This window comes from Alexandromys fortis, unplaced genomic scaffold (assembly GCF_014885135.2).
Source record: "Alexandromys fortis isolate MF-2015 unplaced genomic scaffold, M_Fortis_MF-2015_v1.1 scaffold_201, whole genome shotgun sequence".
Lineage (NCBI taxonomy): Eukaryota > Metazoa > Chordata > Mammalia > Rodentia > Cricetidae > Alexandromys > Alexandromys fortis.
The window spans coordinates 864,362-882,282 of record NW_026068087.1 but is presented as its reverse complement, the minus strand read 5'-3'; the positions used below and the strand labels follow the sequence as shown (position 1 = coordinate 882,282).

The 17,921-nt window shown below is 41.3% G+C and overlaps 1 protein-coding gene across 1 annotated transcript; it reads left to right on the top strand.

Moving 5' to 3' along the window:
- The first annotated feature begins 970 nt into the window (after nucleotides 1-970).
- On the top strand, nucleotides 971-16,103 carry Polr1f (RNA polymerase I subunit F). Its single transcript, XM_050122301.1, has 4 exons — nucleotides 971-1,266; nucleotides 7,822-7,963; nucleotides 10,399-10,607; nucleotides 11,159-16,103. The coding sequence occupies exons 1-4, from the start codon at nucleotides 1,013-1,015 to the stop codon at nucleotides 11,526-11,528; spliced, it is 975 nt and encodes a 324-aa protein (XP_049978258.1). The 5' UTR covers nucleotides 971-1,012; the 3' UTR covers nucleotides 11,529-16,103.
- Nucleotides 16,104-17,921: the final 1,818 nt, after the last annotated feature.

Sequence of the window (17,921 nt, the reverse complement as noted above, 5' to 3'; positions counted from 1 at the left end):
CCAAAAGGTAGAGTTGTGGATCCCAGTCTAAACTGTTATGTCTACAGCACAATTCCGCACCTAAGGCTTAGGGATCGTCACTGAAGAAGGGGGGGGGGGATGTAAGAATCAGAGGAAGAGTTTAGTTTCCCCAAAGGAGCTTGGTTTCTGCTTTGAGCAATACAAGCCCTCCTGCTGAACTGATTGATGTCTGGGTGTTCAACAAAAGGCTCGGGGCTGGTAAGCTGGGCTCAGTCACGTTGAAAAGCATGGCAGGATACCCTCACAGTGGTTCAGTAGAAGGAGAGAAACCAGACTGGGGAGATGCGGTGGTTCAGGTTGAGATTTGTGGCCTGCTGCGTAGAACTGGGTTCACCAGAGGAAATACACTCCACTGATGTTTCTTATTCCATATTGAAAAGCTTCAGGCAACGTTGCAACTGGAAAGGGGCACTCTAAATCCAATAAAGAAAATACTTAACCGGGCAAAGTGGCACATGCCTTTTATCCCAGTTCCCCTGAGGCAGAGGCTGGCGGATCTCTAAGAGTTAGAACGAAACAGCTCATGAGTTTCAAGTGGCTTTAAACACAGTGAATTTCAATTTCAATTCCGTCAAAGCTCCACGGAAAGACAATGTCTAAAAGCAAAAAAGCCAAACACACACACACAAAGAGAATACTAATTTACTAGACCTTGGCCCAGCATTGAAACAGCTTAAAAAAAAAATCAGTCTATATTGGCCCTCTGCCTTTTTAAGTCCAGATCAATAAAACCAAACTTCTCCCCATCACAGCATACTTTCCTGGAGGGGAACAATCTCCATCTGTCTCCGGGTTTGACGCATGCTTCATGGGTACCAACGCCTCTGCATTTTTACCTAAACCTGGGAAAGAGTAGCTGCCCTCTGCTGGCCACATCTGCATAACGCAGCCCGAAGGAGTCGGGTCGGTCTCGGGTTGATGACGTCACCAGGCTCGGAGGCGGGGCGGGCGCGTGACGTCACCGCGCGCGCCGAAGCCCGGGTCGAGCCGCATGGCTGCGGGCTGCGGGGAGTCTCCGCGGCCCAGGGCGGCCCCGGCGAGGCCCGCGGCGGCTCAGGCCGGGGTCCTGCCCTGCCTGGAGCTGCCGAGCTACGCCGCGGCGTGCGCGCTGGTGAGCAGCCGCTACTCGTGCCTGGTGGCCGGCCCGCACCGCAGGCACATCGCGCTGTCGCCGCGCTACCTGAGCCGGAAGCGCACGGGCATCCGCGAGCAGCTGGACGCCGAGCTGCTGCGCTACTCCGAGAGGTACGGTCTCCGGCGGGCCCGCCGTCCTTCGCCGCGTGGGGGTGGGCTCCGGCCCGGTGACCCCACGGCGCCGCGGACCCTGCGTCCGGACCGCAGGGTGTGGGGGAGAGAACAGGGGACCCAGCCCCTGGGGAGGAAGCTGACAGCAAGTGCGAGCGCGGGCGAAGAGCATCCCACTGCGGGGTCCGGGACTGCCCGGCGTCTAGAGACGCGGTCGGCTGAGCTTTATAAAAATTTCACTTAGCCACTTCCGGGTGAGTTCCCGTTAGTAGTGAAATTTTGCTGTCAGTACGAGATTCTCTTCCCCTTGGAAGACAGCGTATAAACATGGGCATAGGCGGGTTTGTTGTTAGCTTGGGGTGATTTCCCGAGGTTTTCTTCTCTACGGCCCAGTTGGGAATGCGCGATGAATATCGCCTTTTGCCTAGTTTTGTTTGTAGGAACAGAAAGTTTATTCAGCTCTCTAGACACGAATAAACAAAATAAAACTAGTGTATTTATATTAAGATACTCAAGAGTAACTTGAAAAAAAAAGTCTGAGAATTAAATCTCAGAGTTTCAAAGAGAAGTAATAATACCCTAGTACTCCACAATTAATTTGGTGCGAAAGGGGACGAGGTTCTGAGGTTCCGAGGCAAAGGTTCCCGAGACGTCATCGTCCTTCAGGGATTCCATGGAACTTCGGAGTTGCGGGGATTCTTGTGGTGACTGTTCTTAGGGAAATTATCTAAAGCTGTTACTTCTCTGGGCACCCCATTTCTATCAAGCCTGCCTAGGATAATAAATCCAGCTTTCTTGGAACGCCAGTGCATACTTGGATGTCTGCACATCTTGGGGAGTTGCATAGAAAGACAAAAGTAGGATCCTACTTTCAGGGAGCTTAGCACTATTGTGGGGACATAAATGTAAGACAAATCCAGAGAACTGTTAAAATTTGACAGACCTAAATTCAGTTACATAGAAGTGAAATTAGTCTTGTAGCTTTTGAGAACAACACAATAGGACGTAGTTAGAGGGTACATTTTAGCCAGTGAGCGGCATAAACAGATGGGTAGTAAACCCCGGCTGTGTGCTCGGACCAGAGGGCTGTACATAGTGTGTAACCGTGGGGAAGCTTATGGCAGGGGAAACGCATTGAGTGCCGCTGGATACCTAAGTGGAGTGTCAAAGACAGGGGTGGGGGAGGGAGGGGTGAGCTGGGGGTTGGGTGACTTAGAAAATGGCCTTTATTCTTTCCCCTTCTGCCTTCATCTGTTATATTCTCTCTCTCTCTCTCTCTCTCTCTCTCTCTCTCTCTCTCTCTCTCTCTCTCNGAACTACACTTATTTATTTTATACCATGTTGGGTCATTCGCTGATCATAGCTGTTTTTCTCTCTCTCTCTCTCTCTCTCTCTCTCTCTCTCTCTCTCTCTCTCTCTCTCCCTCTCTCTCATATTTTACTTTCTGTTTTACTTTTGTTTTCTTTGTTTTGCTTTTGTTTTCGTTGTATTAGATTTACTTGTGTGCATGAGTGTTTTGCTTACTTGTCTGTAAATGCAAGCCTGGAGTCGTCAGAAGGCATTGTATCTTCAGAAATTGGAATTATGGGTGGTTGTGAACCTCTAAGTGGGTGGGACTGGAACCTGGGTCCTTTGCAGGAGCACCAAGTGCTCTTTACCACTGACCTATCTCTCCGGCCCGGTGATGTTGGTTTTTAAAGCACACCTGTTGCTTTATCCAGTTACTAGCCTCCAGCCGAGACTTGGCATTTTTTCTAGAGGAGCAGCAAATATCTGCATTCCCTGGGACGTGGCCAAATCTGCAATTTAAGAAGCAATTTTGAATTAGATGATATTTTAAATAGGATGAGGCAATAGAGAGAGATCATTTTTTTTGTAATTAGCTAAGTAAAATGATTAGAAGGTTCGAAAGATTTAAGAACATACAAGGTGATCATTAAATATGAAAACACAGGTTATGTTACTTAGTATTCTAACCAATTACTTCCTTCATCGTTAGGGGAAATTGTCTAGAGATATATAATAGAAGCTGTTATTCCTGATGAGAAACAGATAATTTCTGTAGCAGAGTTGGATAATGCAGCCGTATAGAATGGAATATGCTCTTAAATCCATCTGGATACCTCCCTTCCTTATTACTCATGAGTTATGCTAAAAGAAACCTAGCTTTTTCAGTGCAGATTAGATTCCAGTGTTATCTGAGTATTAATAAAGTAAGGAAGAGACAAAACGTTGAAAGTGTTGGGAACTGTATTATAATATTAACCATTTATTCTGTATAGTTTATGTTTTCAGACTTGGGGGCAAGTGGGCAATCCCATAGCATCAGTAGGTCTGGATCCTCATATATATATATACATATACACACACATATATGTGTATATATGTGTGTGTATGTATATATGTACACATATATACATACACACATACATATAGAGAGAGGAATTGAGACGTCCAGACTCCCATGTTTGCTTAAGTCATCTCTCCAATATTCCTATTTGACAGACTTCCTTTCTTTCTTAGTGGCACAGTCTTTCTAAAGTGGTAATTCCATTTCAGCTTTGGACTGTTGTCTTAGAGAAAGAAGTGGTTTTCTTTAATCAGATTATAGCTTCTAAGTTGAATTTGTAAGAAGCCTGTTGTGGGAAAAAGAAAACTAAACAAAGCCCATTGTTTTCTGTTTGGCATCCTTGTGTTATTTAAAGACACCAAATGCATTCTCTCCTGGTAGTTCCAGAGAAGTCTGAAGTGCTCCAGCTGCATATCCCGTCAGTGTGATTTAGATGTCCCCACATAGCCTAGGTGAAGTTCCCATGTGAACTTGATAGCTACTTGAGAGGTTTTGATTTTTTTTTTTAATAAGATAAACGAGAAAAAGTCATACAGTGTTAGAGTGTCTTTCTTCGAGTGTATGACTTTTGGTAAGGTACTCTAAGTAGTTTCTCAGAGGTTTTATGGTTTGCACAAGTTGTTTTAGCCTTTCAGTGGTCATAGCATCCTTAGTGATGGTGAATCCTTTGGGACCTAGTGTCCTCTTAGAAGCAATAATTTCCAGTGTTCTCTTTACTGTTATGAAAACATTGTCCACTATGCTGAAATGAAATTTAAAAGTTAACAAAACCTACATAATTAAAATTTTTACATGGTGTTCTAGCCACATACATTTTTAATCCATGACATCAAGCGCAAGTGCCTGGGTAGACTGAAGATGGATGCTGGATAAGAGATGCAGTCACAGTGAGCATTGATTCAGGTGTTTGCAGTTAGAGCTCAGGTAACAATGCTGTATCTACATTATCAGTGCTTTTATGAAATAGTTACTCAGGTAACAGTGCTGTGTCTACATTATCAGTGCTTTTAGGAAATAGTTACTCAGGTAACACATGCTGCGTCTACATTATCAGCGCTTTTAGGAAATAGTTACTCTTGGTAAAGTACCACAAAGCAGTCTTCTTGGATTTAAGTATTAACCCATTCCCAGCATTTTTTAGTATTTTAAGAGCATGCAAAGTTGACAGATGACTTTTGATATACTTATTTTTAAAGGTAAATTCTATCCCCATCATTATAATCAAGAATCATGCATAGAGGCTGCTTGCACATGTACAGAACTGTTCTTTCCTGGCTGTGATAAACATGAACATGCTACATTTCCCCAAGTGCCTTCTAGGGGACAGTGGTGCTCTCCTCACGGAGAATCACTTCTGAGTATTATGTAGAGGGAAGGCTTCTCGTGGAAACCACAGAGACCTTTTTCTATCACTTGTGGTGTTGCTTCTTGCTTTTCCTTTCTGTTCCGTTTTCAGTGTCTCTAATATTACTGTAGTGATGTTATGACTCCTGCCTACGTAAGCTGCGTGTAGAAGCTATAAACTTGGAGAGTGCTCTTCTGAGAAGATCTCTGAGTCTATGGGTTCCTATTTAGGTATCTATTACAGTTTCTTCCCTATGAGTTGTGCTGTTTTGCTAAAATGAAATCTGTTAGAGAGACTCCTTTCTCTTACTCTGGATGGATTGTACTGGAAACTTAATTGAAGCCAAAAAACATTTTCCGACATCTGTGACCCTAAAGTTGTATACAAAATCCAAACAAAAATGGAGATGGATTCAGTAAAACTAGGTTTCGAATAGTAATTCATTTTCACATGGGAAAGGAGTGGTTGGTTTCTTTGGGAGTCAGGAACTTTTCTTCAGGAAGTGTTTGCTGTGGGAGGTAAATAATAAATGGTCAGTAGTGAAGTGTGGCTGTTAACCAAGTGATACGGTTGTGCACGCTAACGTTTCCTTTTACTAGAGAAGGCTTTAGTTTTGTATTTTTCTGTACTAAGTCATTGACTCTGGTGATGACAGGGTGTAACATTAAACAGTAATGCTTCCCTTCTGCATTCTGTGAGGCATAGTAACTCAGTAATGGTAGATAATGTCAGAATTTCCCATAATCACTCATACAAATACCTAGGCATTCCTTCACCTCGTCCCCCTATTTCTCCTAGTGTGACTGAGTCACATAGCACATAAAGTGCCAGTTTATTGCAGGGCATAGTTCTGAAGACCCGTGTTGATAGTTGCTTTAACTTAACAAACACATTGGGATTTTTTGGTAAAGTGTAATTGGTAAGATCTGCTATTGTTGCCCATCAAAATTGTTCAAAGACCTCGAAAGAACGGTACTCAACTTCATTTGAAAAGCAAAAAACCCAGGATAGCCAAAACAATCCTGTGCAATAAAAGGATTTCTGGAGGCATCACAATCCCTGACTTCAAACTCTGCTACAGAGGTACAGTACTGAAAACAGCCTGGTATTGGCATTAGAACAGACAGGAGGACCAATGGAACCGAATAGAAGACCCAGATATCAATCACACATCTTTGAACACCTCATCTTATGTAAAGAAGTAAAAAATATCAAATGGAAAAAAGGAAAGCATATTTAACAAGTGGTGCTGGCATAACTGGATATCAATATGTAGAAGAATGAAAATAGATCCATATCTATCTCCATGCACAAAACTCAAGTCCAAATGGATCAAAGACCTCAACATAAAACCAGCCACACTGAACCTTATAGAAGAGAAAGTGGGAAGTACACTTGAACGTATTGGCACAGGGAACCACTTCATCAATATGATTCCAGCAGCACAGACACTGAGAGAAACAATTAATAAATGGGACCTCCTGAAACTGAAAAGCTTCTGTAAAGCAAAGGACACAGTCAACAAGACAAAACGACAGCCTACAGAATGGGAAAAGATCGTCATTAACCCCACATCAGACAGAGAAGTCTGATCTCTAAAATGTACAAAGAGCTCAAGAAATTGGACACCAAAAGATCACATAATCCAATAAAAAAAATGGAGTACAGACCTAAACAGAGAACTCTCAACAGAGGAATCTAAAATGACTGAAAGATACTTAAGGAAATGTTCAACATCCTTAGTCATCAGAGAAATGCAGATCAAGATAACTCTGAGATTCCATTTTATACCTGTAAGAATGGCCAAGATCAAAAATACTAATGACAACTTATGCTGGAGAGGTTGTGGGGAAAGGGGAACACTTCTGCATTGCTGATGCTAGTGCAAGCTGGTAAAGCCCCTTTTGATATCAGTATGGCGATTTCTCAGAAAATTAGGAAACCACTTTCCTCAAGACCCAGCAATACCACTTTTGGGTATATATCCAAAGAATGCTCAATTGTGCCACAAGGACATGTACTCAGCTATGTTCATAGCAGCTTTGTTTGTCATAACCAGAACCTGGAAACAACCTAAATGCCCCTCGACCAAAGAATGGATAAGAAAAATGTGGTACATTTATATAATGGAGTACTACACAGCAGAAAAAAAATAACAACATCTTGAATTTTGCAGGAAAATGGATGGAGTTAGAAAACATTATTTTTAGTGAGGTAATCCAGACCCAGAAAGACAATTATCACATGTACTCACTCATAGGTGGTTTTTAAACATAAAGCAAAGAAAACCAGCCTACAAACCACAATCCCAGAGAACTTAGACAACAATGCGGACACTAAGAGAGACTTACATAGATCTAATCTAAATGGGAAGTAGAAAAAGACAAGATCTCCTGAGTAAATTGGAAGCTTGGGGACCTTGGGGGAGGACTAAAGGGGGGAGGGGAGAGACAGGGAGGGGAGCAGAGAAAAATGTAGAGCTCAATAAAAATCAATAAAATAAAAAAAATCCTCAGGAGGAAGAACCATTTTAAAAAAAAGATCTGCTATTGTTAGCCTATACCCTACAAGATTAGTGATGCCATTGCCATTATGTTCTGGCATTGGCCGGTATATCAGGGAGGTATAGCAGATCAGTGTGATTATATTTTTTGTTTTGGGTTGTATTTTCTTTTTTTTTTTTTTTTAATTTCTTTTTTTGAGACAGGGTTTTTCTGTGTAGCCCTGGCTGTCCTGGAACTCACTCTATAGACCAGGCTGACCTCGAACTCAGAGATACCCCTGCCTCTCAGCTTTGTGCCACCATTACTAAGATTATCTTTAAGAAGGATTAACATTATCTTTTTTTTTTTTTTAACAGCCTTTTAGGTGTCCCTATTGCATATGATAACATCAGAGTTGTGGGTGAACTGGGAGATATTTATGATGACCAAGGACACATTCACCTTAATATTGAAGCAGATTTTGTTATTTTCTGCCCTGAGCCAGGGCAGAAGTTAATGGTACGTACATCATCGTTCTCACTTTGTTGATATGATCTTCTCTCTCTGTGCGCCTACCCTGACCTTAAGCCCTTCCAACTCCCTAGTAATCACTAGTCTACTTGCAGGTTACTTTTAAAAATGGAATTTAGTGTCCCCAGGGAAGAAAACCTGCACTGGTCTTTGGGTGCCTGGTTTATTTCTCTAACGTGATTCACGCTGCAGGAATTCCTCCTTCTGTGTGGATATTTGTTTCACAGTGCTGTGCTGTGCCTGCAGACCATAACTATACATTCATCCTTGACAGGCGTGTAGCTCGGTCTGTGTCTTAGCTATTGTGAACAGTGCCATGTAAACGTGGGTGCACAGGCGTTCCTGCTCTGGGTTTATTTTATTTCTCTCGATTGTTGCGATCATGTGGCGGTACACTACCTTTTGTTGTTAAGAACGTACATCCTGCATCCATAGTGTCTGTCTGTTTACATTCACACCAGGAGCTTGTATGGTTCTTTCTCTCACATCTTTCCAGAATGTAATTTTTGCTGTTTTCACTGTTGTAGGTGGGGTTTTGAGTCGTTTTCTTGTTGCTATGATAAAGTAGTTAACAGAAACAGCTTGAGGGAGGAGAGATTTTGTTCGGCTCCTGCTTTTCCTGGCATGGATGTCGGGGCAGTTTTCATCCTGCTGGGCCAAGAAGCAGAGAAGGGAACACTGGTACCTAACTAGATTCTGTTTTTCTCCTTTTGTTCTCTCTGGGCCCTGGCCCTGGTTCTGCTCCTATTCGGGGCTGTTTTCATAGTTTGTTAGTCTTTTTGGAAACCGTCTCATAGACACACCCAGGCCTGTCACTGGGTTCTGAGGGCTCTGCTGGCGTTCATGTCTTGCTCTTCATTTGCCGGCTGTGGTTGAATTAGAAGTACTGAAGCTTTCTCTTGGCTGCCTGTTGGGCATAGTTTCAGCAGCTCACTTCTGGGGGTACTAGCACTGAGCTTCACTGTGACGGGCTTAGCACAAGGTTTAAAGTAAGCTCACCCACTAGTCAGTTCGCTGATCCCTTTATTCTCATTTGGTGGTCTGGTTTATGAGCAGCCATCTGTAGGGAGGATTGCCAGAGAACCTTAATCGGCTACCAGCTTTGTCCAAAGCTTAAATTAGAGTCCAGTCTTCAAGCTTACATCCCTTAGGTTTTCACAGATTTACTGTCCTGTCTGTTCAACACCGTACAGAATACTTGGCCTGCCTGGAGTTTCCTGTGCACTACCTCCTTCCTAATCCTCACTGTTCACAGCAGTTCCTGGTAGCCATTGATCCCAGTTTCCTTTTCTAAGATGCTAGAAACTTAAAATTATATCTATTTGTTGTTCACGCGTGCACCTGCCACCGCATGCAGTCAGTTGTCTCCTTTCAGCACTTGGGTCATGGGGATCCAGTTCAGGTCATCCTCTGTGGTGACTAAACTGTCTTAGCAGCCATAGGAGATATGGACCCCTGAAGCAAGTATTCTTTTCAGATTGGTTCCTCATTTAGCTGTGTGCATATAAGATTCCTTTCTTTGAGTCTAAAACTTGATACCTTGTTCTCTCTCGCTCGCTCCCTCTCCCTCTGTCTCTCCCTCTAAATGTTGAGAAATAAATACTTCATTTTCTCACTTTACCGTGGTTTGTTTAGAGAGACCATCAGATACCTGGTCAGGACAGATAAGCAAGCATGCACGGTCACCTTATTTTATGTTCTGTGTTTCAGAAAATGCGTCTTTAAAAAATATTGTGGGGTTTTCATTCATATACTTCGTGCACGTTGATTCCTGAAGGAGAGTAGAAACTAAATTTCATGCAAAGCTACCTTCTTAAGTCTTAAAGTCATATAGTACCTTACTTTTTTTGATTTAGTCAAGAATCTGTGTTCCGGGTTGATAAAGAATAAACGTAATAAAACTTTATATCATGTTAATGTGAATTAGTAAACTATGGAATTGTGTGCTTTGAAGTTCAGTCTGTTTAGAGAAATGCTAATCTGTACCCACTTGTAAACTTCTTGCCTGTGCTTTTCACATATTACATATGCCATCACGGTGCATTTTCACATATTACATATGCCATCATGATGCATTTTCACATATTATACATGCCATCACGGTGCAGTCCCCTGACTTGAGTGTGGTCATAGCGTTGTCTGCTCCGAGATCCTGCAGTGGGAACTCAGGCTCCTTTGTCCATCCCCATCCCCACCACGCCTTAGATTAAGGCGGAACTGGCTTAGTTGTTGCTTATATTTAATAAAGTTTAAAGTTTCTAAGTTTTCTAAAATTATGCTTTGCTATGACTTAATAAGTTGTTAGATTTTTTTTAATAAACTTATGATATGAAAATATACCATTAATCCGGTATTTTCTCTTCTGAAGGTGAGTTTCAGAATTACACAGTTGATGTTGATTCTTTCTTTTCTCTCCTCTACAGGGCACAGTTAATAAAGTCTCCTCTAGTCACATTGGCTGTCTAGTGCATGGGTGTTTTAATGCCTCTATCCCTAAACCTGAGCAGATGTCCTATGAGGAGTGGCAGACCTTGGAGATAAATGTAGGGGATGAGCTGGAATTTGATGTATTTCGCTTAGACTCAGATTCTGCGGGAGTCTTCTGCATTCGGGGAAAACTAAATGCCACAAGGTTAGTGTGTGACAATTGCAACAATAAACAGCAGACTCTTGTTTTGGTGTATACCAGAAGTACACACTTCCTTATCAAATGTCCCTGGGTTAGTTAATTCACCTGGATTTATTGTTTAATAGCCAGGATTTTCTTAACCATCCCCAAAGTCTGAAGCTGTGTTTGAGCTTCTGTAGAAGTTCAGTAAAAGGAAAAAAATTAACATTTTTGTTTTTGTTAAATTTGGGCCAGGTGTAGTAGCATGTGCCAGTAATCCCAGTGTTCTGAAGGCTTGGACAGAGGATCCTCAGTTGGAGGCCGCCTGCCCTAGGGGAGAAAGCAAAGATCACACAGGAGCTGGGTGATTTTACCATTGAGCTCAACATTGACAACTCATAGATATCTCAGTGGCCTGATTAATAACAAGACAGGACTCTTGGAATTAGAGCCACACCAACTACCTTATGTTCCTTTGTTATGCCAAAAAACAGGCTCTTGAAATTGTCTTGGCCTCATTTTTCCTGTCTTTTTGATTATCGCTGTTAATATTTTTAAAATCTGCTCATTTACAGTTTGCAGCTTAAGAGCTCTGTAGTTTCTGAAGACATAGCAGAAACTGGCATTGAAGAGGTTGCTGAAAAAATTTCAAAGAAGAAAAAGAAGAAGAAGAAAGACACAGAAGCAGATGCAGCAGCCAACGGTGTCCCGGAGCTAGCAGATTGTGCAGACGTCACGCCAAGGGAAGAAACAGACCTACTGTGTGGAGATTCTGTGAATGACCTCTGTGAGGAAGAGCCAAGGAAGAAGAAAAAGAAGAAGAAAAGGCACCAGGAAGAGCAGGACCCTGCTCTCCAAGCCAGTGACTCCAGTGGCTATCAGAGTGACCATAAGAAAAAGAAGAAGAAAAGGAAGCAGAGTGCAGAGATCGACTCTGTCACCTAAGAGGAGACCGCGACTGCCTTCTCCAGGGTTGACAGACTTTACAGTAGTGCTGATGGACAGATTCTGTGGAAGGTCGGAAATGCTGAAATATGTGGGAAGTTCACGGACACACGATTCTAATTGGAGCGTTTTGTACTAAAATCACACGAGTGACTGTAAACTTTAGATAATTGCAGTATTGTTAAAGTATGATTTATTACATACAGTATAAAATGTTAACAGCTGCTTCCACTCCTGTGATAAATTATACGTTTTCAATATTTGCCAAAGAACTTTATAAATACTTTCAGTTTTTTTTTTCTGATAATAAATTTTGCCTTTAGTCAGAACATGATTTTTTTTTAATTTTTAAAAGCTCAATACATTTACTAGTTTTAAATTTTCTTTAAACAATATTTCTATTTTTTTGTTTGTCTGTTTGGTTGGTTTTTTGAGACAGGGTTTCTCTGTGGTTTTGGAGCCTGTCCTGGAACTAACTCTTGTAGACCGAGCTGGCCTCGAACTCACAGAGATCCGCCTGCCTCTGCCTCCCAAGTGCTGGGATTAAAGGTGTGTGCCACCACTGCCCAGCTCAGTATTTCTCTTTTACTGAGTACATTGTATAGTTAAAGAATACCTAGACCTCTTACTTACCCAGTGACTGTCGGTGTTGACTGTGTGGTGGATGGGAAACTCGTTCTCTCCTCCCAGGAAAGGGGTGTGTGTGTGTGCACCTGCCTAACCCTGAGACTGTTGGGAAGGGCTGTTAACTTTTACCTCATGTCTCTGGTCTTCATTTTGTTGTGTATGGATCATGAACAAAATGAAGATAGGAAAAATGCGATTCTTACTAGTTGAAAATTTGTAGTAACTTTATAATGATTAGAGTTAGGCTACTAGAATTGCTTTTATTGATAAAAATGTGGAATATATTGCGACTATCTAGAAAGATGGTCATGAGAGGATAAACTGTTTGAGGCTCATAATCAATCCATAACCATGCATTTACAGACATTTAATATCTGTAATGTTTTTATTAAGGCAAGGATATATAGAGTTAAATGTAGCACGATTACCTGAACGACAGAAAAGCAAAACAGCCAGCCACTGGCTCTTATCTCTACCTCAGCTCGAAATGGTGATCCTGCCTTCAGGAATCTCAGAATGACCCTGTGTCTGCTGTCTCTTCCTGTTTTATAATCCTCTCCAGGGCTGAGATTAAAGGCGTGCACCACTACCACAGGTTTCTATGGCAAACTAGTGTGGCTACTTAGATTAAAAGGTGTGTGTCACCGCTGCCTGATCTCTAAGGCTGATCAATGCTGCAACTTCAGGCAAGCTTTATTTATTAAAATGCAAATGCAGTGTAGCTCTTCCTTTAAGCAACATGGGAGAAGAATTGTGTAGCCACACATAGAAAAATGAAACTAAAACCTTTTCCCTCACCCTTCCTAACACTCAGAATGAATCAAGGCATACAACATAAAACCCGATACACTGCATCTGATAGAGTACAGGGGAAATGCTTCAACCTGTAGGCTCAGGAAAGGGCTTTCTCAACATATCAGATGGAATCTCAAAGTAGTTTTAACAAGCATTTCCCTGATGTTTGGGATGTTGAACATGAAAACAAAATGTCTCTTAGACATTTGTATCTCATATTTTGAGAATTCACTATTTAGTTCCATGCCTCATTTTTAAAATTTGGGTTGTTTCTTAATGCTTAGTTTTCTCCCCCTTGTATATTCTAGTTCCTATCCCTCTGCCGATGTATGCTGGTAAAGGTGGTTTCTTATTCTTCACCTGACAGATGGAATTGTCTCCTACACAGAGGCTTTTTAGCTTCATAAAGTCTTGTTTTTCAGTCGTCTGTGCTATCACAGCCCTGGGTAAAACAGTGGGATAGAAGCTAAAGGGGAGTAAGGAATGGGAAGGGATAATGTGGTGGCGGATGAGAGGGAAGACATGCAGAGGGATAACTAATGCTAATGCCTTTTGGAAAAGTCATATGGAAAATTACTGTAGAAACTTCTTAACATATATACACACATATATTTAATAAAAAACAGTTGAAATAGCTGCCCTGGGCTCTCCAAGACACCGTAGGCTGACATCATCTTACCTAGAATTTTCCACACAAACCTCATGTACACATTCTTATTAGTATCTATCATAATTGCTTGCCTTTCTTTTGAGATACCACCTTTATTTTGTGATTAATCTAGTACAACTTCCTCCTAAAATTCACTTTCACAAGGGACGTTGGTATCATAGTTCTACCTATGTGTAAACTACGTGGAGAATAATTGAGCTTCAGCTCCCTTAGATTCAACTAATAAATACTTAATTATATACACACATAGAATATACACATACAGACAGAAAGAGAGGGAGCAGGAGAGAGATTTTGAATTGGGTTACCCTACAATGGGTACCAAAGGCCAATGAATAAATATGAATATAAATAATATATATTTTTATCACTGAGGTCCCATAGACTCCTTAACATTATGGAATATTGCTAATGTTCTTTGTTGCCCTCAAAAACTTGGTACAGACGTCACACCCTTGAGTCGTAGAACATGGAGGAGTGATTCTGGCACAGACATGAAGGCTTTATTCCTTTCACAGTGCTGGAGGGCGCTATGTGCGTTACCAGAGGAGAAATGCAGTCATCAGTCTTACCTAGCAACACACTGCAAGCTACCATACCAGATATGGCAAGACATACATACAACAGTGCTATAAATGTCAAGAGAAACCAACCCCTTTCTGATTGGGTTTAAGGTCGTCTCCACAGGACTAAACCCGTATTTAGCATTGTTATTGAGGCCAAGAACCTATAGCTAGAAAGATCATCAGTAGACATAGGAGAGAACTTACCACTATTATTCTGGTAAATGGATAAAGCTGACTACTAAAAACTTATCATTATACCCACATATCCATGCACCTATCATCACCCACCAAAGACACATTTTGCAACAGATGTTGATTACCAGAGAGACTCACAAATGGCCATGAAGAGAACAAGAAGCCACGGCTGAGTCCCAAATGGACTTCTGTTTCACGTGCCTTCCCCCAGGTCTCAGGGATCATTGAGAAAGAGCAGGTAGAAAGAGGGTAAGAGCGGAGGAGTGGATGGCTACAATGAAATACTTTCTAGATAAAGCAAGGACATTGTATATAGAACTTAGGCAGTATCCACAGACCTGCGCAAGCACAAGGCGCAAGCACAAGGCGGACAGATTCTCAGCATGTAGAGGGAAAATGTGCTCAAAATCGCACACATAACTGATGAGATGTTGGGAATTGATGGCTTCCAGGAAACAGACTCAGTTTGCTTTAAGGGTGTGGCCTCTTGTAGGTCTACCACAGTCTAATTTATATGGTCAGTATAAGTTAAACTTGGATTTTTGTTGTTTTGGTTCGTTCTTTAACAGTTGGGTAGGGAAGGAGGATGGATTTAAGGGTGTTAAATTTAATCAAATCACAGCGTGCAAAATTTTCAAATAGCTAAAATATTTTTTAAGTAAAAAGAAAGTTATGGAGGCCAGAGATGCAGTGGCTTTGGCCCTAGGATGGTCCTTGTTTGAGCTGTCTTTGCATTCATCCCAAGAGAGTGCTCATTATTTTTCTATTTCACAGATAGTAAACTGCTAAGGATGGTCCTTGTGTGAGCTGTCTTTGCATTCATCCTAAGAGAGTGCTCATTTTTCTGTTTCACAAATAGTAAACTGAGGCAAATCTTACGAAGTAAAAATGAATCTTAAAAGTCTATAAATCATAAAGTAAGAACAAAATTTAAAATATAAGGAATTCTGAGTTTGGCATTGTTTTCTTGGGCATTTCTCTGAAACTTTGATGCACAGTTCAACTACGGCTCACTTTAATATATCATTGGTTCCCTTTATGAAAAGCAAAGGTTTCCCAAACATTTGCCTCTGCACCAATAATTTATTTCATAAAACTGTGTACTTTTGTACTTTCAAATTAGTATTTGACACAGTGGATCATTTTAACCCAGCTGCCTTTTCTCAGACATTAGAATGCCAACCCTGTTCTTAGTATACTCATTGAATAATTGTCTTTGAATATATTTATGTGAGAACTTAGAAAATAAAAAAAAACCGTAATGTTACCAAGTCAAAGAATGGAAACAGAATCAACAACAACAACAAAATTGACACAAGAATTTCAGTATCAAATAAGTTTTAGTCTGCATAGTTATAATTAGTCCCGCATTGATTGGATGTAATTAGAAAATGCTCAGTATCCACTGACTTGAAGAATGATTAGCACAAGTTAAATTCCTTGCCAGGTTTTATCTTTGTGGATGAAATAGAAGTCAAGTGAGCTATCAAAGAAGAGCATAGTCTAGAAAATGAAGTTGGAAGGTACTAATGGTCGGAGCAGGAAAGTGAGGATAAATAGATGGGTCTAATACAGAAAAGGAGTTCTTGTCCGTAGGCAAGATCACTAGTTGAAGAGGATCTTAAAGCAATAATTTAAAAACCTCACCATATTTTGTGTAAAGAAATTTGTGCTTATGAACAAGGACACCTTAAATAAAGAATTTGAATTTCAAAGTGTAAAGGGTGTCAATGCTAGTGCTTTATTTATTTATTTATTTACTTACTTACTTATTTGTGTCCCAACCAAAGTTTTCCTTCTCTCCCATTGCCCCTCCCCTCTCTACCTCATCCACTGTTCAGAAAGGGGCAGGTCTCCCGTGATTATCCACAAAACATGGCATATCAAGTTGTGGTAAGAGAAGCCCCACAGGTAGAGTTACTATTATTTGCCTAGTTAGTGTTTTTTCTTTGTCTGTACAATGAGAAGCTTTCTTTGGGAACTAGGTAATATAAATGTTACTTTCAGTTGCAAAATCCTGGAAGTCGAGGGTGCTGTTGACTATGATATGGAGTTTATTATGTTCTTGGAATCTTATTTCACCTAATTTCATGTCCGCTGAGAACTGTGAAATTAACAAGTTTTGTAGATGTGTTAAATGAGAGATCAAATGTTCAGGTCAAAGACAAAGAATTTTATTATCACTGACCATCCCACAGCATGGTCTTTGCTTTTGTGTAGACTCCTTGCTCTGAGTCCCACAGGAGCAAGGTGTACTGCACATGAGGCATATTTTGTCACAGTTGAGAAACCTGTGACTCATGAACTTCATGCCTGCCAACTTTCTGTTCTTATAACAAGCTAATGAAGAAAATCAACTTAAAAAGAGGAAAAGTTGATTTGACCCAGTTTTGGAATTTCCAGCCCTGGCTACTTGTCCCCCTTGTTTGGGGCTTATCACAAGGTAGTGTTTAAAGCAGGAATCTCATACTGCCTGGGAAGTGAGAGGGAGGGGGACTTCCAACATCCTCTCAAGGGCACACCCCAGTGACTTAACTTTCACTCCTTAGAGACCACTTCTTACAGACTTTATCCAGTACTACCTTGAACTGGTGGGCAGGCCTTGGTGGTCCCAAACCACAGGAAACACTTTTTATAGTGGACTTCAAACATCCTGAGTGTTGTATTTTGTAACTTGAATTTTCTCTCCTAACCCTCTTGTGTTTAATCATTGAAAGGTGACTGAATGATGAGACTTCTGACCTAATCGATGGGCCCCTGTTTACACGGATGGGGGATAACAGTGGTTTAAATGTAACCAACAATAGTGTTGGTAAATAGTATTAAAGAAATGATATATGCTGTATTACCTGAAGTCAGTGGGCTGTCTCATAAGAAGTGAAGCTATACTTTTTCCATCACCTTGTACATTAAGACATTAGCATGCATTAGTGTCTATCCCAATACTTATTATATTTCAGTACTGTGGTGGTTTGAGTGAAAATGGTCACCACAGACTCAGAGCGGCACTATGAGGAGGTGTGGCCTCGATGGAGGAGGTGTGGTCTTGTTGGAGGAAGTGTGTCACTGGTGGTGGCTCAAGACAGTCCCAGTGTCTCTCTCTCTCTCTCAGATGCCTGCCAGTCCAGATGTGGAATGCTCAGCTACCTCTCTAGTGCCATACCTGCCTACATGTCACCATGCTTCCCACCATGATAACAATGGTGGGAACTATAAGCTACCCCAATGAAATGTTTCCTTTTATAAGAGTTGTAATGGTTATGGTGTCTTCTCACAGCAATTGAAACCCTAACAGAGACAAGCACTAACATCCAGTATCTAAATTTATGACATGCATATTGGTTAACATTTTGACATTTGTTTTGCTCTGTGTGTATTTTATCATGTAAACCCTGGCCAACTCCGAAACTTGAAAAGAAAAAAGACCTAGGGCTAGGGTGACAGATGACATGAACGGAGCGCTTACTGGGGACGCAGGGACATCTGTGAGGACAGCACAGGGCAGCCAGAATAGCTAGGTGGAGAGGCCCCGTCGCATAG